At 42.8% G+C, this 26,315-nt stretch overlaps 1 protein-coding gene across 7 annotated transcripts in view; it reads left to right on the top strand.

The window, feature by feature from the left end:
• The window catches only part of TFRC (transferrin receptor), a 149,169-nt gene that overhangs the window by 103,160 nt on the left and 19,694 nt on the right, over window positions 1–26,315 (top strand). For 2 of the 7 annotated variants that reach the window (XM_086401055.1, XM_086401046.1), the window contains exons 1-6: window positions 16,045–16,106; window positions 22,633–22,691; window positions 23,231–23,441; window positions 23,933–24,140; window positions 25,429–25,578; window positions 25,960–26,068. In XM_086401055.1, the coding sequence (XP_086257181.1) occupies window positions 22,656–22,691; window positions 23,231–23,441; window positions 23,933–24,140; window positions 25,429–25,578; window positions 25,960–26,068 (714 nt within the window). In that variant the 5' untranslated portion in view covers window positions 16,045–16,106; window positions 22,633–22,655. Of the gene's footprint in view, window positions 1–15,750; window positions 15,970–16,044; window positions 16,205–16,535; window positions 16,925–22,632; window positions 22,692–23,230; window positions 23,442–23,932; window positions 24,141–25,428; window positions 25,579–25,959; window positions 26,069–26,315 lie in introns of those variants that run through there. The other 5 variants (XM_086401078.1, XM_086401061.1, XM_086401068.1 and 2 more) reach the window with 5 other exon arrangements.

The raw sequence follows: 26,315 nt of genomic DNA on the forward strand, positions 1-26,315 counted from the left end.
CCAACCAGGGATCGAACCCATGTCCCCTGCATTGGAAGGAGGATTCTTAGTCACTGGACCACCATGGAAGTCTCCAAGATGGTCTTTTTCTTATTAAATTTGAATTCCAATTAAAGATGGACCTTGAGATAGAGCTATAATGGGACAAATAAATATGGCATTGGGAGTGCTGGCTACAAGAAGACCCAGAAGAGGACAAGTGTGGGGAAATGGAGTGAGGAAGCCACATCAGTGATGGGGAGAGTCAAAAAAGAGTAAGAACCCATTTGTGAAAGAGGAAAGGGATCCGTGGCAGAAGTGGACAATCCCTGTGGCAGAGAACCCCATGGACCTGAATGGAGGAGGCAGAGAGAAAGAAAGATGCAAGAAACCAGCCTATAAGGTCAGGATGGGGGGCAAATGCAGTCTGATCTGAATGGGAGCTGAGAGCGAGAGGCTTACGGAGAAGAAGCAGGGAGGTAATGAACTTAGTTTAGGAGTCACTCTGACCTGAAGTTTTTGTATGTTTGTTTGGTTGGTTTTTGATTTTTGTTTTTCCAAAACTGAAGTATGTTTAAATGTGGATTCCAATATGGCAAATTTTCACTTTTTTTTAAATTGAAGTATAGCTGCTGTACAATATTATATAAATTATAGGTGTACATGGCAAATAGATGGGGAAACAGTGGAAACAGTGACAGACTTTATTTTTTTGGACTCCAAAATCATTGCAGGTGGTGACTGCAGGCATGAAATTAAAAGCTGCTTGCTCCTTGGAAGAAAAGCTATGACCAACCTAGACAGCATTTTAAAAAGCAGAGACATTCCTTTGCCAACAAAGGTCCATCTAGTCAAAGCTATGGTTTTTCCAGTAGTCATGTATGGATGTGAGAGTTGCACTATAAAAAAAGCTGAGCGCCGAAGAATTGATGCTTTTGAACTGTGATGTTGGAGAATACTCTTGAGAGTCCCTTGGACTGCAAGGAGATCCAACCAGTCCATCCTAAAGGAGATCAGTCCTGGGTGTTCATTGGAAGGACTGATGCTGAAGCTGAAACTCCAATACTTTGGCCACCTCATGAGAAGAGTTGACTCATTGGAAAAGACCCTGATGCTGGGAAAAATTGAAGGTAGGAGGAGAAGGGGATGATAGAGGATGAGATAGTTGGATGGTATCACCGACTCAACTGGACATGAGTTTGAGCAAGCTCCAGGAGTTGGTGATGGAGAGGGAGGCCTGGTGTTCTGCAGTTCATGGGGTTGCAAAGAGTTGGACACGGCTGAGCTACAGCTGGACTGATGTAGTGATTCATAATTTTTAAAGTTTATACTCCACTTATACTCTTTATAAAATATTGACTATATTCCCTCCATTGGATAAATATCCTTGTGGGCTTATTTGATATCTAATAATTTGTACTTCTTACTTCTCTACCACTATATTACCCCTACTCCCCACTGGTAACCACTAGTTTGTTCTCTGTATTTGTGAATCTGCTGCTTTTATTATTATATTTGCTAGTTTGTCATGTTTTGTAGATTCCACATGTAACCAATACCATACAGTATTGACTTGGACACAGCATATGCAACAGTTAACATTTTTTGACCTTTCTGAGGGGCCCATGCTATGCTAAGCCCTTTATGTATTTTCTCACTTAAACTTTTGAGGTGAGCATTATTATTCTCATTTTGAAGATTAGAGATCATAGAGATTTAGAGAGTTTAAGGTACTTAGAGATGAGTATCTGTAAGATACTTAGAGAGCTTAAGTTGAGATTTCCACTTCAGCTTGTCTGGTTCAAAGCTGCCTTCTTTGTGTCTATGAGCAAAGTTTTAAACACCTTCCATGCCCCAGCGTTGGGGTAGCAAAGTGCTCACAGCCTGCCCAAGACTCCCCAGGTCTGTTTCTTCCAGAAGCCTCCCCAAGAGCCTTGGTCACAGTCTTCCCTCCCTTGAACTCCCAGACATTCTTGTTTAGTGAGTCCCCAGACACATCTTCGACTCAATGAACATGAGTTTGAGTAAACTCTGGGAGTTGGTGATGGACAGGGAGGCTTGGAATGCTGCAGTCCACGGGGTCGCAAAGAGTCGGACATGACTGAGCTACTGAACTGAACTGAGCTGAGCCACATCTTGCCTTGAGTTTCAGCTTTTGCATTTATATTGCAATTCCTGAACTTTTAACAACATACCTTTTCGTTTTTTTCCCTACTCCTTTTTCCCTTTATTTTAAAATCTTTAAAATCTTTATTTATTTATTTGCCTATGCTGGGTCTCAGCCACAGCACACAGGATCCTTGATCTTTGCTGTGGCATTCGGGATATAGCTCCTTGACCAGGGATCAAACCCAGGCCTCCTGTTCTGGGAGCACGGAGTCCTAGCCACTGGACCACCAGAGAAGTCCGTCTTTTTTCCCTTTAAGTAGATTTTAATTCTTAGAACACCTTTAGGTTTACAGAAAATTGTGAAGATAGTACAGAGTTCCTGCATATCCCCCACACTATTTCCCTTATTATTATCCGTTAGTGTGGTGTGTCTCCCATTCAATTATTTTCTGTGCAGTCACGTACCCACTGATGTACTTTGGCAAATGCAGTTCATTTTGGCGTGTCTCTGCCTCCTGGAGCTAAGCCCAGTACTCTGCAGAGAAGCCATCACTCACCTTTGTGATGACCTCTAACTCAGGGCAGTCAGTTGGGGGAAGTTATCCAATAAATGACCAGTTCCATGTGAGCCCAGAAGCAAACCAATGCCTGAGGAGCTCCGTTCAGTAAACATTGGTTGAGCAGGTGGCTGTGGGGAGAGTCCCCCAGACTATCAGGACTGTCCTCTGAATCTGTAAAGTGCAGTGTCAGGGAGCAGGGCAGACAGGAAGGAGGAGCACCAGACGTGGGGCAAAGTGTCAGCTTCCCTTCAGGACAGATTGAATTTGAGCGGGTCATCCAGGTGGGACATCCAGCAAGAACCTGGGAATAGAGATCTGGCATTTAGAAAGAGAGAACACAAATTGGTATTTGTATAGTGAGGAGAAGGAATCCCAATGGAGAGGTGCAGATGGGAGCCTGTGGGTACCTGAACTTCAACTCATCACTTACCTTCTTTCTGATAACTCATGGCATTTGCACATCTGTTGCCTAGATTGTTTTTACAAAAATTCGTGAAAGTAGAGAACAGTGAAGTGCTTCTATGAGCACTGTGTGCTTGTCATTTGTCTGTTTTAAGTGGTGTCTCAGTATGAAACAAGGAAGCTTCTCTCAATATTTCAAAGGCTTCTTATACTATAGAAGTAGAATGGTGGGCTTCTGGAAGTAAGTCATCAGAGAGATCCCAAGGGAAGCATTCTGGGAAGCTCTTTATCACCAGGTTCAGCACAGTACCTGACACACAGTGGAGCCTTGGTAGATCATCCACTACACAGTGGATAAGGTGACAAGAATGGGAACAGATATTCTCTATTCTCTGAACATGTGCAACATCAGAGGTATCCCTCAGACAGGGAGAGGGGACTTGAACAATGGCCCCAGAGCAAGCTCAGGCTTAGGAACAGGATGAGATAATGCAGTGTCTCTGGCAGAGGCAGCTGGTGCCATGCAGACAAGTACAGGGCAGGTGCCCACTGCCACTCAGGCTGGAGGCTGGTGTAGGGCCATTCATGACCCAGCTCAGTGACTGAAAGAAATATGTCAGGGCAAGGGCTTGCCTTCCAGGAGCTAAGCACATAGAGCTACCCAAACAGGCTGGAGTGGTGTCTGCAGGTGAAGAGGGGCAGGGCCTCAGGGGAGGGACCAGAGGGTCACCTGGAGCTCAGCTTCTAGGGGAGGTCCTGGGTAGCCAGGGATACTTTAGGTCAGGGCAATCCCCATGGTATGGGGAAGGGCAGGGGAGGGGTAGGATAACCTTGAGAGCACATTCCTGGGCAAGAGTCAACCATGCCACCCACGCTGTGCCAGCACCAACCCTCCCCAGCTCCAAGCATGAATGTCCTTGCCCAGAAGCCACTCCCTCTCCAACTCAGAGAGAAGAAAAGGAAACAAGTTAAGGCTGGTGCCCCACTCAAATCGACCTTTAACTTGGCTCCAAAACTAGCCTTCCAGATGTGATCTGTTTCATATACTATGAATGTGTGAGTGGGTTGAGGGAAGAGGCAAAATAGTGATTTAGTATTGTGTTGGACAAAATTTTCATTCAGGTTTTTCTGTAACTCTTTGGGTCCTCAATAAGAATTTTTGTGGGTTTGTTTGTTTGGGGTGGGGGTAGGGGTAGAGAAAATTGGTCATGGTGTTTGTTTTTGAAAATGTCTACATTTGTTCTAGGCTTCCCTGGTGGCTCAGTGGTAAAGAATCCACCTGCCAATGCAGGAGACATAGGTTCAATCTCTGCATCAGGAAGATCCCTTGGAGAAGGAAATGGCAACCCACTCCAGTATTCTTGCCCGGAGAATCCCATGGCAGAGGAGCCTGGTGGGCTACAGTCCATGGGGTCAAAAAAGAGTTGGACACGACTGAGCGAGTAAACAACAGCAACGGTGCTTGTTCCTGCCCCAGCCCTGTCTCAGGAGAAGCTGCAGAGCAGAGTCTGCTGACACCAGAGTCCTGGGTGAAGTTCACAGCACCTGGGTTGTTTCTCCATTTAGTTTCAGAGATACTTTTTTCAGTTCACCCAGTCATTAGGTAATCTGCTACCCAGGGACACAACACTGATTCACAAGGCCTGATTCATTTGTGTGGAGCAAGAGAACTGCCATCTGGGACAGATCTTCACATCAAGGTCCAGGGGCTGCTCAGGGGGCGAAATCCTCTCAGAACTTGGGATGAGTGGGTGGTTTGGAATTTGTGGATTGCCAGCAAAGAAGTGGAGTGGTCTCCAGGGTTGTTTACTTAAGCTGCAATGGCCCTGGTAATTGCCCTTGTCCACTGAAACGCTTGGTGGGAGAAGAGGCCACTACAGCCACAGAAAGGCAGCTGCCCTGCAGAAACCACTCCAATGCCAGCTGGCACAGAGTGTCCTGTCTGTGGGAGTACTGCTAATAGAAACCCTCCTCCCTCTAAAACCTACTCAAGTGTGCTCGGAAGATCAGCTGCCTGGCATGACCAGTGAGCTTGTTAGAAATGCAGAGTCATGGGGCTTCCCTGGTGGCTCAGTGGTAAAGAGTCTGCCTGCCAATGCAGGAGACATGGGTTTGATCCTTGGGTGGGGAAGATCCCACATGCCTTGGAGCAACTAAGTCTGGGTGCCACAAGTGTTGAGCCTGTACTCTAGAGCCCTGGAGCTGAAACTACTGAAGCCTGAGTGCCCAGAGCCTGTGCTCCGAGCAAGAGAAGCCACCACTGCAACAGGAGCTGCTCTCTACTCGCAGCTAGAGAGTAGCCCTTGTCCCACACAACTAGAGAAAAGCCTGCACAGTAACGAAGACCCAGCATGGCCAAAAAATAAAGAAATAAATAAAAATTGAAAAAAACAGAAGAAATGCAGAGTCATGGGCCCCTGTTAGAATCTGCATTTTAACAGACCCCACAACACTCATGCTCTTTATAGTTTAAGAAGCCCTGGGCTGTAAAAAAGGAACAAATTTGAGTCAGTTGAAGTGAGGTGGATGAACCTAGAGCCAGTTTTACAGAGTGAAGTAAGTCAGAAAAACAAATATCATATATTAACTCATTTATATGAAATCTATAAAAATGGTACTGACAAGACCTATTTGCAGGGCAGGAATACAGATGCAGACGCAGAGAATGGACTTATGGACATAGTGAGGGAAGGAAATGGGAGACGAATTGAGAGAGCAGCACCACGTGCAGAATGGATGGCTAGTGGGAGCCTGCTGTATAGCACAGGGAGCTCACCTTGGTATCTAGGCTCCATGTGGATCTCAAAATCCACTTTATCCTGATTCATCTCAACACCCACAGGGAATCTTTCCTGTCCATAGCGTCCCTCAAGGCTGGACCCAAGGTCTCCTGCCTGAAATGGGGAGAGCACTGGGCTCCGCAGGGCTGCCTTCTATTCTGGATTCTCTTTCTCTCTGCAGCTCTTGGCTCCTATTGCCTACTTTTGAGTCCTGGCATGGATTTTATTATAGGAGTAGGTCTCTTCAAATGCTTCTCTGTTTGAATCCAGTCTCAAAAGCACTCATCTTACAACGTTTAGAGATGGTTTATCATGATTAGCTGCTTTCTGATTACCTAGATGGGGGCTGTGAGCTTTCATGTCATCAGTTAAGCAAGTTTCAAATCTCACTTTGGCACAGGTTACTTCTAGGACACATTTTGAGAGATCATTATCCCAGGCACATTGCATGTCGTGACCTTGGCTTTATATTTTGGGATCTTTAATTTTGTGCCTGTGGCATCGAATTCCATTATAAACTGGACTCAAACCCTCCTAAGATGGCTGTGGTTACTAGGTCCAGGCTGGAACCTGGAAGTAAGCATTCTGTTCTGGGCCCAGGGCTTCAGCCATCTGCCTGCTGGTTAGTATTCCAGTGTTTCAGTACCTGTGATGCAGTGAAGGGTGGCTATAAGATCAAAGATCTCAAAGATCTGAAGCTCAACTGTGCCATTTAAAAACTGTGTCCCTTGAAATTAATTACTCTGTGTTCTTTGCACTCTCACATATTTGTCAATAAAATGAATATGGTCCCTACTTGAGAGAATTGTTAGGAGGCTAAATGGCACCCCACTCCAGGACTCTTGCCTGGAAAATCCCATGGACGGAGGAGCCTGGAGGGCTGCAGTCCATGGGGTCACTGAGGGTCGGACACGACTGAGCGACTTCACTTTCATGCATTGGAGAAGGAAATGGCAACCCACTCCAGTGTTCTTGCCTGGAGAATCCCAATGAGATGGCTGGGGCATCACCAACTCAATGGACATGAGTTTGGGTAAACTCTGGGAGTTGGTGATGGACAGAGAGGCCTGGTGTGCTGAGATTCATGTGGTGCAAAGAGTCAGACACGGCTGAGCAACTGAACTGAACTGAAACTACAGATGTCAAAAGGAGGAAGATGAAACTGATTTACTGATATTTTGAAACAAAGTTAATATATTTATTTTAATTCAGTTGCTCTCCATGGGACTTCCCCTGGTAGTCCAATAGTTAAGACATGGGTTTGATTCCTGGTTGGGAAACTAAGGGGGATTCCCAGGTGTCTCAGTGGTAAAGAATCCTGCCAATGGAGGAGACACAGGAGACGTGGGTTTGATCCCTGGGTTGGGAAGATCCTTTGGAGAAGGGAATGGCAATCCACTCCAGTATTTTTGGGCTTCCCTGGTGGCTTAGATGGTAAAGAATCCGCCTGCAATGTGGGAGACCTGGATTCAATCCCTGGGTCAGGAAGATCCCCAGGAGCAGGGAATGGCAACCTGTTTCAGTATTCTTACCTGGAAAAAGCCCTTGAACAGAGGAGCCTGGCGAGCTGCAGTCCATGGGGGTCACAAAGAGTCAGACATGACTGAGTACATACACATGCATGCATGGGGATCTAAGATCCCACATGTGCATGGCATGATAAAAAAAAAAAAAGGAACCTCCTTATCATGGATAAGTACACATACTGAGAATTTAATAAATCAGCTTGTCTTGTAGAGATAATATGAATGCATCGCAATTCTATTAAACCTGTACTTAGATTTCTCTGATGGGTTGGTGGTGAGATAAGTAGGAGTCAGCATCATCAACCTTCAGGTTCTGCCTGGTCTGCAGTCTACATGCTTGTGGGAATCATTAATTTCTCCCACCTCGAGGGGACTTCAGTATCTACAAAACAGCTCAAAGCTATTTTTCCTGTGTGGAGATAGTGAAGGACAGGGAAACCTGGCATGCTACAGTCCATGGAGTTGCAGAGTTGGACACGACTGAGCAACTGGACAACAACAATCCATTGATGCGAACCAGGACTCTGCCCCAAAGCTAGACTATTATTTCTCTTGACCGTTTCCCTTTGTCTCACGTTCTCTCCCTTTCCAGGCTCCTCTATTCATAGGATTTTCCAGGCAAGAATACTGGAGTGGGTTGCCATTTCCTTCTCCAGGGCATCTTCCTGGCCTGGGAAACGAACCCTGGTTTCCTGCACTGCAGGCAGATTTTTTACTGACTGAGCTACAAGGGAAGCCCTTTCCCTAGTTAACAACTGCTTAAATCTGTCCATTGGAACTCAGGGAAGGTCATGGAGGCTGTGGTGGTGGTGGTGGCTTAGTCACTATGTTGGGTCCGACTCTTGAGACCCCATGGACTGTAGCCTGCCAGGCTCCTTTGTCCATGGGATTCTCCAGGCAGGAATACTGGAGTGGGTTGCCATTTCCTTCTCCAGGGATCTTCTCGACCCGGGAATCGAACCCAGGTCTCCTGCATCGCAGGCAGATTCTTTACCGACTGAGCCATGATGGAAGACCCTTTGGAGGCTGAATGAAGGCTATTTCCGATAATCAAAGAAACGGGGGACACAGAAAAGCTTTGTGCCCAGGAGTCACACAGGGCCCTGCTGGATCTCAGGGCCCTGTGTGAGATAAACGACTAGATAAACGACTAGCATCATTTTTAGCACACCAGGTTTAGGTTTTTCTAGGTTTACCTTTTCTTCACATGTACTCTTGGCTTGGCTTTGAAGTGAAGTGAAGTGAAGTCGCTCAGCCATGTCTGACTCTTTGCTCCCCTATGGACTAGAGCCTACCAGGCTCCTCTGTCCATGGGATTTTCCAGGCAAGAGTACTGGAGTGGGTTGCCATTTCCTTCTCCAGAGGATCTTCCCCACCCAGGGATTGAAGCAGGGTCCTCCACATTGTAGGTAGACGCTTTATCGTCTGAACCACCAGGGAAGCCTTTTAGCACACAGTAGATGCTTAATAAATCTTAGCTGTTATCTGTCATTCAGCTGTAATATCAAGGATGTTCCCAGCCAAAGACTAGATTCTTCTGCATCATTTGCTAACTAGAGTAGCAATAAACTGGGGAAGAGAATCTATGTATAGTGTATCAGACTGCAACAGTATGTGGATATTACATTATCCTCGGAAAAGAGAGAAACATGGAATAGTAGCACAATTAGCTAGTACATGCAAAACTAGATTTTGAACCCAGGTTTCTCTGCTCCAAAGGCCCGCCTGTCCCCTTTGAACTCTCGCTGAGAGCTCAGCATGAGGTTGCAATGTGCAGTGGCTGTTAAGGTAGGGACTGAGGTGGCTGGCAGATGGCATCTGTAAAGGCCTGGAACAGAGGAATGGTAGTCCCGCTCCATTCTTCTGTTTGACCATGTGGATTGGTCAAACCATGCTTCCAATACTGACGAGTGAGTGGAGAAACGTAGAATCGTGTCCTATGGTGGCCCTTAGAAGGGATCAGGATATTTCACCTGAAGGAAAGATGATAGCTATGGACATAAGAACAGTCTTCAAACAATAACCAATTTATCAAAAGTAGAAGGGAAAGAGAATTCAGTATAATATGAGTGAAAACTTTTTTTTTTTTTGGCCACACTGCATGGCTTGCAGGGTCTTCCCTGACCAGGGATTAAACCCAGTTGGCAGTGAAAGCTGAGTCCTAACCACTGGACCGCTAGGGAATTAACTAGGTAAAAACTTTGTAACAGTCTGAACTTCCCAAGGCTGTCCCAAACCTATCAAGGTTTTGGAAGTGATAAATTTGCTCTCATTGGAACGGTTGAGTAGAAGCTACACAACCACTTGATGGGGTGAAGTAGAGAAATTTTGTTAGATGAAATCTTCATATGTTTAGTGGACATCTGTTATAGGCTGTGTATGGTACATGAGTTAAAGTTCCTTCCAGATTTGAAATTCTGTTATGAAACTAGAAGGGCTCAATAGGACATTATATCCTGCTCAAAACTCCGACTTTGAGCACTGTATTCATTGGCATAAATAGTCTTCTAATTAATTTTAAAATTAATTTGTATTCTGCTTTCCCGCCCTGAATAACTTTTACCACTTGCTATAAAGTAGGGGCAAATTCCACCATATTAATCTGGATTGCTCCTGCTCCATGCTCTCCCACGTGAGCTTCCTCTTAGCACAGAATAATTTAGTCAGGAGTATTAGGACAGGAAACTGAAGGTTTTCAAGTACATTTTAAAAGGGAAAAAATGAAAAATAAAGTGGAAAATATCAACCCTCAAATATATTAGTTGACAATCCTCCTTCATTCTCTGGGACAATCCTGTTCCAGTGTGCAGAACTCCACATTTTTATTTTATGATTCTAGTCTAAGGTGATTGCCCTGAGCCTAGGATTCCAAAGTAAAGAAAGTGGATACAGGTTGTCAAATAGGAGCTGTGGTCAGAGCCAATGTAGGTTGGAGTGGCATCTGTAGTAGTAACTGGGAGGACCTATCCTGTGTGTCCAGCAGAGTTCTGCATCACTGGCCAAACTGTGTTGGAAAGCATTGGAAAGGACTTGATCTGTGTTCTCTAACAGTGCCTTCCCACTCAAAAAACCTCAATCAATATTTGCTCAAGTGCAGGATGATAGAAAGTTGAAACAGTGGGCAAAGTAACAGGGAGAATCCTTTCAAGTTGATGTTTAACTTTGAGCAAGTTGTTTGTCCTGTTCACTAGAAAGATTTATGCTTTGAGAAAGGAGATGGATTAGGACTATGGTTTTCAAACACAGGTCATAGCCCCCTGAGAAATTAATTTAATAGGTTGAAATCAGCATTTTAAAAAATTAAATAGAAAATTCCAGACTGCTTTGCACACAGCAAGGGTATTATTTAATGAAACGTTTACTTGTTTCATGTGAATATATACACAAAAATACATACATACACATATATACTGGATATATATACACATATATACACAAATATACTGGATGCAGTCCATGGGGTCGCAAAGAGTCGGACACGACTGAGTGACTGAACTGAGCTCAACCGATACTGGATTGTTCAGTCAAGTGAACATTTTACCATGGAGCCGTGGAGCGCAGTCAAACATATTTGAGAAATGCCGATGTCAGAGAACTCATTTAACATCTGGGCCACAGAGAGGACCCCAGAAAAGGCAAATGATTTTGAATCCCCAGTTTCTGAGTTGACAGATTAATGTATTTTATAAATTGTGATAAAATATACATAATATAAACAAATTCACGTCTTACAAGGTAAGGGAAAAAGCACTAAATGCCTTTGTCTAAAAACTAAAAACCTCCCACCCCCAACCTGCATCATCTTAGAGGCTTGGATTTATAGTGCTGTCCCTCTCTCCCATCCTCCTTGGTTTTTCCTCCAGGTTCTTGATCTCTATCCCCTGGAAGGGGTGTATGGTTTGATTTTGATGTTGTGGGGCAAGTAGCAAAAGTTCCCTCTTGTACTTGTGCCTGAGTTAGAGATGAGAGTGTTTATATTCAATTGTACTTTTACATTACAAAATAGATTATTAAAAAACAGGTAGCTAACTAGAATGTGTTAATAAATAAGCATACATGGGTTCCCAGGTGGCTCAGTGGCAAAGAATCCGCCTGCCAGTGCAGGAGCCATAGGAGACTCAGGTTCGATCCCTGGGTCAGGAAGATCCCGTATGCAACCCACTCCAGTATTCTTGCCTGGAAAATCCCATGGACAGAGGAGTCCATGGGGTCACAAAGAGCTAGACATGACTGAGCACGAACAGGAGTATAATTTGGAACAAGATTTAGAGTACAGAAGTACAGTCTCCCTTAATAAACACACTAAAATCTTACTTTCCTTTTCAGATCTCGGCAGTTGGCTGTCGCAGACCTTGATTCACTTATTTTTGCTTGTATTTCATATTTGGATCCTTATTATTTGTTCTTTAAGTATAAATTCTATTTCCCCAGCCACGTTGTTTGCATTTTCAGGGGTACAGATTCCTTTCCTATCTCTATAGGTATCTTTGCTGGACACACAATGCTGTTCTATGCTGTGCTTAGTCACTCAGTCATGTCCCACTCTTTGTGAGCCCATGGGCTGTAGCCCTCCAGGCTCCTCTGTCCATGGGGATTCTCCAGGCAAGAATACTGGAGTGGACTGCCATGCCCTCCTCCAGGGGATCTTCGCAACCCAAGGATTGAACCCAGGTCTCCCACATTGCAGGCAGATTCTTTACCATCTGAGCCACCAGAGAAGCCCACAATACTACTCAATGAGCATTATTGTATAAATGCAATAAATGGTAATTGATTACCTTTTCCTCTTAGCCATTATCAATAACGGAGTCATTTTTACTGGAATCAGGGCAGTCAAGTGCCACTGAAGATGAGAGAGTCAATTCCTAGGCAGGTTGATAAGAAGTCTGGGGTCCCTGAGGAGGAGAAAGGGGTCTGAGGCTCTGGAAGAGGAGATAGGGGTCTGGAATTCTCAAAGAGAAGGAAAGGACAAACTTTTCCCCCTACATTCCTTAGTAAGGATTATATAACAACAATGTATCTTGCTTGTTTCTCCTTCCTGACTAATCCTGGTATTTTAGAATGTATATTATGGGAGTGGGTCTGGTAAGATCTTTCTATTGTTAACTATAATCCTGTCATCTTAAAATGTAAATTGTGGGAGTTCAGTTCAATCGCTCAGCCTGTCAGACTCTTTGTGACCCCATGGACTGCAGCACGCCAGGCCTCCCTGTCCATCACCAATTCCTGGAGTTTACTCAAACTCATGTCCATTGAGTCAGTGATGCCATCCAACTATCTCATCCTCTGTTGACCCTTTCTCCTCCCGCCTTCAATCTTTCCCAGCATCAGGGTCTTTTCCAGTGAGTCAGTTCTTTCTACCAGGTGGCCAAAGTATTGGAGTTTCAGCTTCAGCATCAGTCCTTCCAATGAATATTCAGGACTGATTTCCTTTAGGATGGACAGGTTGGATCTCCTTGCAGTCCAAGGGACTCTCAAGAGTCTTTTCCAACACCACAGTTTAAAAGCATCAATTCTTCGGCACTCAGCTTTTTTGATAGATTGTGGGAGTGGGTCTTTATAGATTGTGGGAGTGGGTCTGGGAAAATTTTTACAATCTTGAGATATTCTTTTGATTTATTGTAGTAACTAATGAAAAAGTATTTAATTCCCTTACTAAGACTAGCAAAGGGGGCACCCTCCGTCTCCCTTCTGATGTCTATGTCAGAAGCTTTCTCAGTCCCTTTTCATACTTTTATAAAACTGCTACACAAAAGCTCTTGAGTGATCAAGCCTGGTCCCTGGTCCCAAAGCTAAATCTGCTTCTTCAGAGATCAAGAATCTGACACTATTCACCAGAAGCTATCAAAGACAACTTTCCTTTTCTGGACAAATAGCCTCATTGCTAGTTGCTTAGAACTTTTCAGTTTCCAGGCCACATTTACTCATTTGGCTTGGGCTCTGAACTAGCAGGACCTTGTATTTGTATAACTGTGTAGTTTAAGGAGCTTTCCTACTTTTTAGGGGGGAAAAAGTTATTTTCCTGGTGAAGGAAATAAAAGCATGTTATCTCTATGTGGCCAATGGGAAAACTGAGGCATAGAGCGCCATTAAACCCATCGTTCTGCAGCACAGTTGGGACAGCTCTGGATTAGTTGGTAACTTTGAGGCTGGGGCCCTTTTCACTTCATCAGTGACTTCTCTGCTTTACTTTTTCCTGTTATTCCTCTCTCACTGAAAATAGGAAGATTCCTGCTTTCATCTCAAGGTGAAGAAAAGGGAGGGAGGGAGAATTTTGCAGCTTATGATTCCTGTAACTCTCTTCCACCACTGGTTTCCCTGAGGTATTTACATAGAGTAGGATTTTTAATACACACCACAGGAAGCCGGTCTCCTCATCAGTCTAAGTCTGGCCTGAAGACATCTTCCATGTTACTTTTCCTGCCTGATCCCGCTCTATTCCACCCAGACAGACTCAACCAAGCATCTTCTCTGTGCCAGAGTAGACTGTGGTTTTAGGAGACTGCACCTGCCTTATCTCATTTAAACACACAGAAAATCTGTGAAGCAAGTATTTTTTATTCTCATTTAAGAGCTGATACAACCCAGGCTCAAGAAAGTTGAGAACTCTAGTTGCTTAACTTCAGTTTTTGTGCTCTTTCCCCAGATCTCCAGGGCTTTTATTTATTTACTTGCTTGTTTATTATTTAAGCACATTGTACACCCCTCTCTAGTCTCCAATTTCCCTTATGCAAACTTCTAGTATACATGATTTTAAAACAATTTTTGTGTGCCTTTTGGAAGAACTGCATGGATTTTAGGTAAGTCTTATGCAAGTCCATGGAAGGCTGGAAACTGAATAATATCCATTTCAGTTATGATGAATAATTTAAATAAAGTTGCCAAAAATTTATTTCATTGCAAACATCCAAGTTATTGGTCTCCAGAAGTGGGAGCTAATGCTATGCAATAATGGCAACAACAACGAAACTCTGATTTAAAAAAGTAAAATCTTTGAACATATGTATGCAATATCAGATAAAGCAGAGTTGCCTCTCCGTATAGGTTCCACAACAAAGCATGACAAATTAATTTTGATCTACTTGAAATAACAGAGGAGGGAGATCCCGCAGAGCTTCTAGGGAGAAAGGGATAGTGAAAGGAATGTAATTGCATTGTATCCCTTGTTACTAATAAAAGCATGAAAATAAACATATAATTGACATGCTATTTAGTGTCTTCTTTGTGGTTTCATTCTAGTCAATGTAAACATTTTAATTTGGATTTTTATAGATTATATCCTGACCTGCAATCTCCTAATTAAATTTTCTCCACGTGGTTATAAGATTTTCACCTGGATATCAGCACTGTTTCTTTTCTTTTAAAGTCCCACCGGCCTGGGAAGGAGAAGGGACTCAGTCGACCTGCTGTCAGAATTTCAAGTTGGCCCCATCAAAACGAATCTGTTCCATTCCCTGCTTTTTTTCTGTGTAGATCCACTAAGGTGCAGCGATATTACTACATACGAGATTTTAAAATACTTCTCCTTAGCGAGAGACTTTAGGTAACCGGAGTATAGAGAAGGGCGGTGGACAGACATCCCTGCGGGTAGTAAGGGGAAGAGCAGAATCTCAAGGTCGGGAAAGAGATTTGCATTTCAGAGGACTGTTGTTGTTTCCCTCTAGGCTCTGACCTGGAGAGCGCTTTATCTGTAACCCTTTTTATGGCCCAAGAATATTCTCGCTTAGGGGCTATTTGTAAACGTGTCTAATCTCGCTCACTGTATATTACCGACCAAAGGGAGGGAAACGGTGAGAAGTTTGCTAGCAGAGTTTAGAAAGTGATTAACAGTCCATTTTATTTATTTATTACGCATTGCACAATCCTATAATAACAACAATGGCAAGGAACATCAAAGTTCTACAATTCTATCACCCTAATAAATCGCTTGTTTCTATTTTCTCTTCCATTCCCTCATGCATTAAAATATTCTGCCAAGTTCTATGCCAGTCTTAGTGATTCAAGGGCGGGTTTTATACATCCGAAATACAAATTTGCATTTTCCCTTTTAAAAAAATTATAGTTGCTTTACAATATTGTGAGTTTCAGATGTACAGCGAAGTGATTTGGTTATACAAATACATATCTCTATTTTTCGATTCTTTTCCATTAAATATTATTACAAAATATTGAATATAGTTCCCTGTGCTATACAATTACATTTTGCTTTTAATTCTGCTTTGCTTATCCTATTTCTGAAGCTGCAAAACATATATTCACAACATGGCTTTAGTGCCTACTTAATATTCCATCAACGACAGACACTTTAAAATAAATATTTCAGTTTAAGTATCCAGCATTTACGAGTAAACGCTAACACCATTTGACCTTGCACTGCACAGCCAGAAGATCGGTCAAGGTTAGACTGAGGGCTCCGGGAGGCAGGGCTGCGGCTGCGCGCCAGCTAAGGACGCGAGGAGGAAGTTAGTACACCGCTCGCCCAACCCCTCCTGCACTTGCAGTCTCGCGCCTTTTCCCTCCGACCTCGGTCCCGCGCTCCAGCGGAGGGACTCCATCCGACTGCCTGTCCACTCCTAGCCCCAGGCTGTCTTTTTCCCGAGCGCCTCTGAAGGTGTACGTGATATAGGAAGTGACGCAAGGGAGAGGGCGGGACCAAACTATAAACTGCAGGTTGGGGGTGGTTATCCCACCAGAGGGTGTCGGCAAAGACTGGTGGCGGGCCGGGAAGCAGCGGACGGGGAGGTCCTTCTGTGAGTGACACGCGGCTGCTAGAATCCCGCCGACTCTCCTACCCTCCCCTCAGCTTGCGGGGGGCTGCTCGGAGCGGGCTTGGGTGCGACCCTCCTCGGTGCGGTCCAGCAGCCTGGGGAGCCGCGAGGGGCGCCCGGAGGCTGCAGCGCCTCCGGGTTGGCGGGCGGGAACGTAGCCCGCGTGGCGGCGGGAAAGGGGCTGTGGCGGGGAGCGGAGCCAGGCTGCAGGTGCAAGCGGGGTGCAGCGGCGCTGCGGGGCGGGCTGCCCGACCTTTCCCTTACCGGTGCCCTCCGCCCCTCGGCCCCCAATCCTGCGAATAGGTTCTGTTAGGGTCCTGAGGGCGATATGAGGGGTGTTCCACTGTCGTTCTACGCCCTGCTATTTTGCTCCCGGCTTCCCAGGTCACCCGGATCCCTTTTCCTCACTAGCTCGCCCTGAGAAGATGCAGGCACTCTTGGGACAGCCGTAGGCTGCAGGCCCGGGAGCGAGGCGTCAGCCACGCTGCCGCAGCGCTGAGCCACTCTGCGGGGAGCACGTGGCCCTTTCAGGAAGTATTCCCAGCGAACGGCGGTCGGGGTGCGTGGATGACCTTGAGCTCGTAGCCCTTGGATTCCTCGGGGCCTGCCGGGGCCGTGGTCTCATTGTTGAAAGGGACAAAGCTGTCCTCAGTAGACTGCATTACGACTGTGTCCTGGGCATGTAGACAAGGGTTTCTGTAAGCTGTATATCTGAACTCTAGTACAACCTGATCTTTCGGCGCTGCCTGTTGGCCTTGTGTGTGGGTTCTCAGTTTTTCTAAGCCGACTGAATCCCGCAGGTATTTGGATTGCTAGACTCTTCTCACTAACAGATGGGAGACCGTAGGAATAAGACTTCTATTTTGTGAAAGCTATGGTCTAGGGGCCAAGTAAAAGCTATTTGGATTGGAATCTGCTTTTGCCATCAGGAAATTAGCGATGTGGTATCAAAGGGCTGTGCTTGACGATATAAAACGCCTTGGAAGCCCATTGTATCACTGTTGGTAGTGGACAGCTTTGTAAGCTAGTAATGGGGCGGGTGGGCCAGTTGTGACTTGACCCAGGTTAACATTTTGCCATAGGCCAGATTGTGGTGACTGGGTATGCCAAGGAAATTGATTGCTAGTGCTTTTTCTGCTAAGAAGGTTGAACGAGGAGATAGTTATCCTGTTACAGAAGTATTTGGACACCTGATAACCTTTATTCGAGGCTTAGATAGGAGTTTGGAATACTAGATGCTGATTCCATTGCTGAGCTGGGGAATTTGACCTTATTGACCAAGACATTTAAGGTGATTTCCAGAAGTGGTTGGGATCTTAGTTCCCCAGGCCAGGGCTGAAACCTGTGCCCCTTGCGGTGGGAGTCCAGAATCTTAACCACTGGACTGCCAGGGAATTCCCTCCCTGATTTTTTCTGCTTTGAAAATTAAGGTTAGGCTCCCTAAAATACTGACTGGTCCTGTGAGGTTTTTTGTTTTGCTTTGGTTTTTTCCTCAGTTTTGGATTATTGTTGTTCAGACAGTTGCTAAGTCATGTCTGACTCTTTGCCACTCCATGGACTGCAGGACCCCAGGCTTCCCTGTCCTTCCTTCACCATCTCCTGGAGTTTACGCAAACCCATGTCCATTGAGTCGGTGATGCCACCCAACCATCTCATCCTCTGTCACCCCCTTCTCCTGCCCTCAGTCTTTCCCAGCATCAGGGTCTTTTCCAAGTTGGCTCTTCGCATTGGGTGGCCAAAGTATTGAAGCTTCAGCGTCAGTCTTTCCAATGAACGTTCAGGATTGACTTCCTTTAGGATTGACTGTTTTTGTTGTTGTTTTTCTCAATTTGGGACTGTAATAGACTCAATATGTTACACAAAATCCAGAATTAAAAATTTTGTCATTGATAGGAAATGTTTTCCAAAAGTCTGTATGTAGCATAGTACCCTTCAACTTGTCTTTGATGGAATGTTCTTGTTAAGGAATGGTGGTGGTGAACCTAGCCTGTGCGGAAGACTGTTGGATAGCAAACAACTCAGCTAACTCTGCCCTAAGGAGTGGTATTTACTTGCCTTTGATTACGTAGCTATTTGTAATGAAGAAAGCTCCCAGTTCACCTTGAATCCGACAACAATTGAAAGCTCTTAAAAATGACTCTCTGAGGTCTTTTAGAACTCTTGTGTGTGTGCCCCCTCTGTCTGCTCTCTCAGATGACCACTACACAGATAGACTGCAGGGACTTCAAGTGGTCCTGACCTTCAACTTGAGCAATCATTTTCTCAGAAAGCTAAATAAGAATGAACATTTTGCTTTGTTTTCTTTGATTCCTTCCACTACTTTTTCATTTTAGGCTCATAAAGTTAGACTCTTAAAGCTAGTAAAAACCTTGACCAGCCGTCTCTTTATAAGTCATTCTGGGTATACCCAAGCTATGTGTTCTAAGGGCCATGCAGTTTTGTAAGTCCCTGTAATCTTTTCATTTTCACCTGCAAATGCATAAGTGTCTTGGGAAACTGTTTACAAAATGGGTTTCTGTAACCAATTACTTGACATCTTGGAGCTCTGCCAGGTAAAGGTTAAGGTTTTTCTACTTTTAAAAATTTCTTACCTACCCAAGCTTTGCCCAGTGAGTAGCAAGGATGGGAAGAGTCTACATCCAAGGTTTTCATTATACTCCTTTTCATATAATTTCTAAATTATATGAAATGTGAACCTCATGTACATTTAGCATGCCTTGGTACTGTTAAAAAATAAAGTTGTCTTTACTTTGTTGATTACCACATAATTCCACATCAAATTTTGTGGGATAGAGAAATCAGTCAGAGAAGGCTTCATAGAGATGGCCCTTGAGCTGATCCGGGAAGAAATGGGTAGGACTTTAAGAACAAAGGAAGAATGTTAGTGGGTAGAGGTCGGGGCTGGATTTTGTCTCATTCTGGAGAAGGTAGAGGGCAGTGAAGTTATTAGGTGGTGAAGGTCTCTAGAACAGAGAAGCAGACAGAGAAACTTCATTTATGTGAGCTCCAAGGACTTGAAACTGTGGCTTGTTTTCTAAATTGAAATGGGGTTGTATTAAAAAACATGTGTCCTATTTTTATTTCAGGTAAAGTGGAGTAGTGGCTTTGAATATGTTTTCTATGTAGGTGAAAGTGTATTTTGGTACCTAATCTCATTAGCTATATATATTTTGTACAGACCTATGATTTTTAAGACATCCCAAAGTAGCATAAGACCTCAAGATAATTACCATATTAAAAAATTAAATAGAAAATTAATGCCACATATCAAGAAAGTAGGAATAAGATGATTTGAATTTGAAAGAAGCTTGGGACTGTTGTCTAGCTATTACCTTTGTCTGCCTTCTGTCTTCCATCCCATGGCTCAGTTTAAAACATTTCTTCCATTTCATGTTCAAAACATGTGGGGCTCTGATTTTGCTTACCTGAATTTTCATTAGTGTGAGAAACTGAATATTTTTCCCAGTTATCATTGAGAACACCAAGGATACACAAGAAGCTAATATAAATAAAAATCAAGGTGATTTTGGGTTGTCTTTTGTAATAGATTGTTAGCACTGATGGTGACATCTTGAAATAAGCTAAGTAAGAGTTGTTTGGCTTATATATGTAGTCTTGTGAACTACTTGTTTATAGGTTGGTATGAAAAGTTTTTCTCCCATGCTTTTAGAGCACATTTCAGTTAGAAAAAACATTAAGGGATTCTTTTAAATAGAAAGCTTTACTAATGGGTGAAATTATTTTGAAAAAATGACTCAATTTTGTTATGGGTAAAACTTTAGGAAGAGCCTTTGTGGATATCATTTTAGATAGAATGAAAATGTGGATAGAATTGTGTTCTTCACAGATGTGGGCTTAAATGATGGAGTTAAAATGAGAATTACCGAGGGTGTGGAGAAAAGGGAACACTCTTGCACTGTTGGTGAGAATGTAAATTGATACAGCCACTATGGAAGACAGTATGGATATTCCTTAAAAAATTAGGAATAAAACCACCATGTGACCCAGCAGTTCCACCCCTAAAATTGAAAAAGACACAAGTGTCCCATTGTTCATTGCAGCACTCTTTACAGTAGCTAGAACATGGAAGCAACCTAGAGGTCCATGGATAGATGAATGGATAAAAAAGTTGTAGTACACACACATGATGGAATATTACTCAGCCATAAAAAGGAATGCATTTGAGTCAGTTCTAATGAGGTGGATGAACCTAGAACCTATTATATAGAGTGAAGTGAATCAGAAAGAGAAAGATAAATATCGTATTCTAACACATATATATGGAATCTAGAAGAATGGTACTGAAGAATTTATTTACAGGGCAATGATGGAGAAACAGACATAGAGAACAGACTTATGGACATGGGGAGAGGGGAGGAGAGGGTGAGATGTATGGAAAGAGTACCATGGAAACTTACATATGGTAATATGTAAAATAGATAGGCAACCGGAATTTGCTGTATGGCTCAGGAAACTCAAACAGGGGCTCTGTATCAACCTAGAAGGGTGGGATGGGGAGGGAGATGGGAGGGAGTTTCAAAAGGGAGGGGGTATATGTATACCTATGGCTGATTGATGTTGAGGTTTGACAGAAAACAGCAAAATTCTGTACAGCAATTATCCTTCAATAAAAAATAAGTTAATTTAAAAAAATGAGAATTACCTAGGTCACACTTTTTTTCCTCCTCTGACTTGATTTCTTTTATGTTACAGTCTTAATTTTGTGTCTGGGGATTGAAATAGAAATAGTGTGTCTGTTTGCTCAGTAAAAAATATATTTTAACTATGCAAAATCATGACGTGCTATTAATATCTGTTTCTTTAGACGTGCACTCAATCTCCTCATTGTTTATTTATACCTTTTATTTAGATCACTTATTTGAATGTATTGTCACTTTAGTCTTAAAATTCATTTAAAACTAGAAACCTTGAGGAGTGGCTGAGTCAGATGCATATTAAGCTGGTAAGCCCTTTTTTCCTAGAAAAGGGTGATTAAAATTGGTTCAGGGTGGGGCCTTCCAGTTCTGGCTCTAGTGATTGGGTTTATACAGTTGAGTGCAGTGATAGTGATAAGCTTTTTGTACCAGATGGGGTGAGATTGTGCTTCTAAGAGTATGAACTTTTGCTTGTTGGCTCTGGTCTTTAAAGCTTGAGGATTAAAAAAAAATTTTTTTTTTTCTTTTGTTAATAGAGTTTGATAGGAGACTTTTCTAATGCCAGTTTGTATAGTTTCTTTGTTTTACAATCTACATATATATCACATCTTGCTTTTTGCTGTGTGGGTGTTAAATGTGCTATGAGTATACTTTTAGAGGAAAAGCTTTAAAACAGTGTGAAATAAATGTCTTTTTATATACATCTCAACATACTTTCAAGCATCTAGATGCACTCAAACCAAATTAACTAGAAAAATCTAGATTTCAATTAATACCTGTGCTTTAACTTTTAAGACTCTTAGTTACAGAGGCATAGTTTGCTTTGAAAAAAGTTAAAAGTAATTTCTTAAATTTCTGGAGATGAGAACATGCTCTCTGTAAAACCAGTTTCATAGAAAGCTGTTGGACCTCATTTTTAGGTGATCAGTTTTCAACCTTGAACAAGTCACTTAAGGTCTCAAATAATTGGCCTTTTCATCTGTAAAATAGCATACTCTATGCTTTTCTTTTATCTATTCTTTTTGCATCAAAGATCTATCAAATCATTTGTTAGAAATTGTTCATTTAATCAGAAAGATCGGGTTTTCTCTCCTTTTCTGTTGGCTTGATTTGTTACCGATTTGTGTAGCATAACCAGTCTTTGGCTTAATTTTACTTTTGTTAGTTTTTTTTTTTTTTCAGGTGCCAGTCTATTGTCTTTTGTATTTGTCCCTTTTCTTTGTCTAGTAAATTCAGTTAAAGTGAACTATTTGAAAGTAAGTGACAGACATCACGATACTTCATGCTTAAAACCATTGGCATTAATCTCCTAACAAGGACATAGTCCTCCAGAAAATGCAGTACCATATCACAATTCTAAATCTAATATTGATACAATACTGTTGTCTAGGATATAGTCTGTATTCAAATTTCTTACTTCTCCCAATAATATCCTTCAGGCTGTCCTCAACTCACCTCATCCCCCCCTCAATTCAGTAGCTAGTCAAGGGTCACCCTAAATTTAGTTGTCATGTTAAACTATCTTGGTTAAAGATCCTTTCTAGAAAGGTGATAATATATTTAAAAGTAAACGATATATAATACTTAATGGAAAGTCCTCACTAGTCTAATACAGTGGTATCTGTGTTGCTGCTGCTGCTGCTGCTAAGTCGCTTCAGTCGTGTCCAACTCTGTGCAACCCCATAGACAGCAGCCACCAGGCTCCGCCGTCCCTGGGATTCTCCAGGCAAGAACACCAGAGTGGGTTGCCATTTCCTTCTCCAGTGCATGAAAGTGAAAAGTGATAGTGAAGTCACTCAATCGCATCTGACTCTTAGATATCTCATTATGCTAATTCTCTGTTTTGTGTCTAGGCTCTTCTGTGTGGCAGCTCAGAATGATGGATCAAGCCAGATCAGCATTCTCTAACTTGGTATGATTTTAAGATGTATTTCTCTGTCACCAGTTTGCAAGAGTCTGAAGCATATGAAGATGCTTTTCACCCAGTAAGCAAGAAAAAATAACCAAAGCTATCATCAGTTACTCATTTATGTTTGAAGTGGTGGTCTTGAGGTGTACTAGATCTCACAAAGGAAGGTTATATTCAGTCTTGAGTAGAGTTAATTATGGAAAATCATGTAAGAAGTTTCAGGGCATAGTGAAGAGATAGTCAGATAGTTCAGATAAACTAAAGAAAGCACTGGTCAAAATGTCTATCAGTAGACATGATAACAGAAACTGAATGAAAAGGCTGAATGAGATAAAGGCCAGTGTATGAACCAGCCCTCTTATGCTATTGACAGAACTGGGCACAAGGAAGTGTGCTAGCTTGAAAAGGGAACTTTTTCCTTGAGAATGTACAGCAAGTCATAGTAATAGCCCAGTAGCACCTGATCAAGCTTCCTTTAAATGTCCCAGTTCCCTTTCTTCTCCTTCATAATGCTTTCTTTTCTTTTTTTTTTTAAATCTCAGTTTGGTGGAGAACCATTGTCATATACCAGGTTTAGTCTGGCTCGGCAAGTAGATGGTGATAACAGTCATGTGGAGATGAAATTAGCTGCAGATGAAGAGGAAAATGTTGACAGTAACATGAGGGGCAACCAAACCAGTATCGCAAAACCGAAAAGGTTAAATGGATATGTCTGCTACGGGATCATTGCTGTAATCGTCTTTTTCTTGATTGGTAAGAACAGCCATTCAAAACTTTAAAAATTCCTTGTTGTCAACTCTAGGAAGTTTGTTCATCCAGCTCAGCAAACATTTATGTAGTGCATTGTGCAAGATACCAGGAATACAGTGATGCCTAAGATTTTACACCTGCCTTTGAGGTTAGCCTGGTGGGAGAAGAGCAACGCAGGGATCATTTCAGTGTAATGTGCAAATGTTACACTAGAAATTTGCACAGGGTATTTGTAGCATAGATGCTGGCCCTGAGGACTCACAGAAGGCTTCTGGGAAGAAAAGTTACCTTTGCTTTGAAAAGCTAACTGTTTAAAATGAAATTATTATATAATAGATTGAATGGTTTAAATAGACAAAGCTGAGATGTGTCATTTACTTTCAGATGCCTTACAGTTTAATTTAATGCCAGCATTTGAAAATATTAACAATTCTTACAGGAACGGAGTATAAATGAAATTCTTTGAATTCACCTCTGAAACTCTTTATCCTTAGGATTTATGATTGGCTACTTGGGCTATTGTAGACGTGTGGAATCACAAGATTGTGGGAAAGAGGCAGGAACACAGCCTTCGTGCCCAGAGGAGACAGAAACTTTCGAATCAGAAGAGCAACTCCCTGGAGTACCTCGCATATTCTGGGCAGACCTCAAATCAACGTTGTCAGGAAAACTGGATGCCGTAGACTTTGCCAGGGCCATCAAGTAAGCCTGAGCTGCTTCACAAGTCCAACCTCAGTGCCTAAACAAATACTATTAGGTGCAATGGAATAAAACAAGGGTGACAGTCTGGAGGAAAAGCTGGTTAGAACAGGCGAGACATTTTCAGTCAAGGGTAGTGAAAGTGAAAGCGTCAGTTGCTCAGTTGTGTCCACTCTTTGCGACCTCAGGGATTGTAGCCCACCAGGCTTCTCTGTCCGTGGAGTTCTCGAGGCAAGAATACTAGAGTGGGTAGCCATTCCCTTCTCCAGGGGATCTTTCCAACCCAGGGATCGAACTCGGGTCTCCCGCATTGCAGGCAGATTCTCTCCCCACCCCACCCCCTTTTTTTTAAAGAAAATTCATAGGCTTTTGGTCTTTTGTCATATGGTTCTTTGTAGCCTGTTGCTTGCTGTCAGACTTTGTTCTTCTCTGATTTTCCATCTCATTCCCCTGTAAGTCATGCTGAGCCCTGCTACTATCCATAAAGGAATCAGCAGCTTTTTTCATCCTCTAGCTCAGGACTAACCAACAGCCCAAGTCTCAAGTATTTCTTGATTTCTTCTGGTTCTTACTCAACCCATACCCTAAGAAGTATCCTTCAGGTTTCTGTCTTTAGACTTTTCTTTTTTTGGCTGCACTGGGTCTTCATTGCTGCGTGCACGGGCTTTGTTTAGTTGCAGTAAGCATGGGGTGCTCATCTTTTACCTTTTGTTAACCCCGAATAGTTTCAATGGGACAATAATTCTTTTGGTCTTAAATGAGAAATCTTGGCATTTTTACTTCTTCTGGTGAATATTTTTGTGTGTACTGTACACTAGGCATTATGGATAAAGTGAGGGTGAGGCTATAGTCTCAAAAAAGATTATATAACTCATGTGATGTGTATATTTACAAAGAGTCATGAGATATCAAAACGAAGAGGAGTTTTGCTTCTGGGATATTCAGAATGCTTCAAGAAGTGAAATTGAAGCTGTATGTCTTGAATACACCAACAGTAACACTGTCTTTCATTTCGCTTAGAGCAGATCTTATGGATACTCTTTTCCCCTAAAATTACCCTAAGCAGATATATAGGGATGAGGCTTTACAGTAGATAAAGAGGTTTAATTCCTGCAAATATAGATGCTTTTTTTTTCCTTTTCCTTCTAAGCTTGTCTCTTTCTGGTTAATCCAGAATTTTGGGTTACAGTTATTTTATTGAGTTATGCTTTTAAGACAACTTGCTTGATATTTGAGTTCAGTGTTTAAGTTAAACTTTAGTTCATTTAACAGTGAGTTTTTTCCCCTCCAGGATGCTGAATGAAAATTCTTATGTCCCACGTGAAGCTGGATCTGAAAAAGATACCAGTTTGGCTTTTTTCATTGAAAATCAATTACAGGACTGTAAACTCAGCAAAGTCTGGCATGATGAACATTTTATTAAGATTCAGGTCAAAGGCAGGTATGTTGAAAGATGGTAACCTCATTTTATAGAATTAGCTATTCTCAGGTGTGCTAATTATTGTCTGACTCTGTGACCCCATGGATTGTAGCCCACCAGGTTCCTCTGTCCATGGAATTCTCCAGGCAAGATTACTGGAATGGGTAACCTCACTCCTACCATCTTGCCTGATAGGATCTTCCTGACCTAGGGATCGAACCTGGGTCCCTGCATTCCAGGTGGACTCTTTACCATCTGAGCCACCAGGGAAGCCCTAATTATAGCAAAGACCTTCAAAATAAATAATGTATGTCAAATGCTAAATGTATTAAATCCATTTAATTTTTTTCTCAAAGATGCCTTCACTTCATTTTCCCTTAACCTTTTTTTTTCCCCCCACAGTTCTCAAAACTCGGTGTCTATAGTGAGTACAAGCGGTAACGGCAGTCAGGCATACCCAGTGGAGAGTCCTGAGGGTTACGTGGCATATAGTAAGGCTGCGACTGTTACTGTGAGTAAGGCAAAGCCATGCATGATTCTTATTCCCCTGTTGAATAGCTCGAAAACTCATTGTCTTTTCCTGTTCTTAGTATAAGTTTACTTGTAAAATGTAGCTGGTCATGGGATATTTTTGTTCTCATCCCTCCTATGCCACAGTTAAAATCCCGAGTCCTCAGCTTGGTTGGCAAGGCCCTAAGTGATTCTGCTGCTCTGCTCTTCACTCACTCTGCTGTGGCCACTCTCGCCTCCCTGCTGTT

This window comes from Bos grunniens, chromosome 1 (genome assembly GCF_055505025.1).
Source record: "Bos grunniens cultivar Pamir isolate PY7600 chromosome 1, Bosgru_T2T1.0, whole genome shotgun sequence".
Taxonomy (NCBI): domain Eukaryota; kingdom Metazoa; phylum Chordata; class Mammalia; order Artiodactyla; family Bovidae; genus Bos; species Bos grunniens.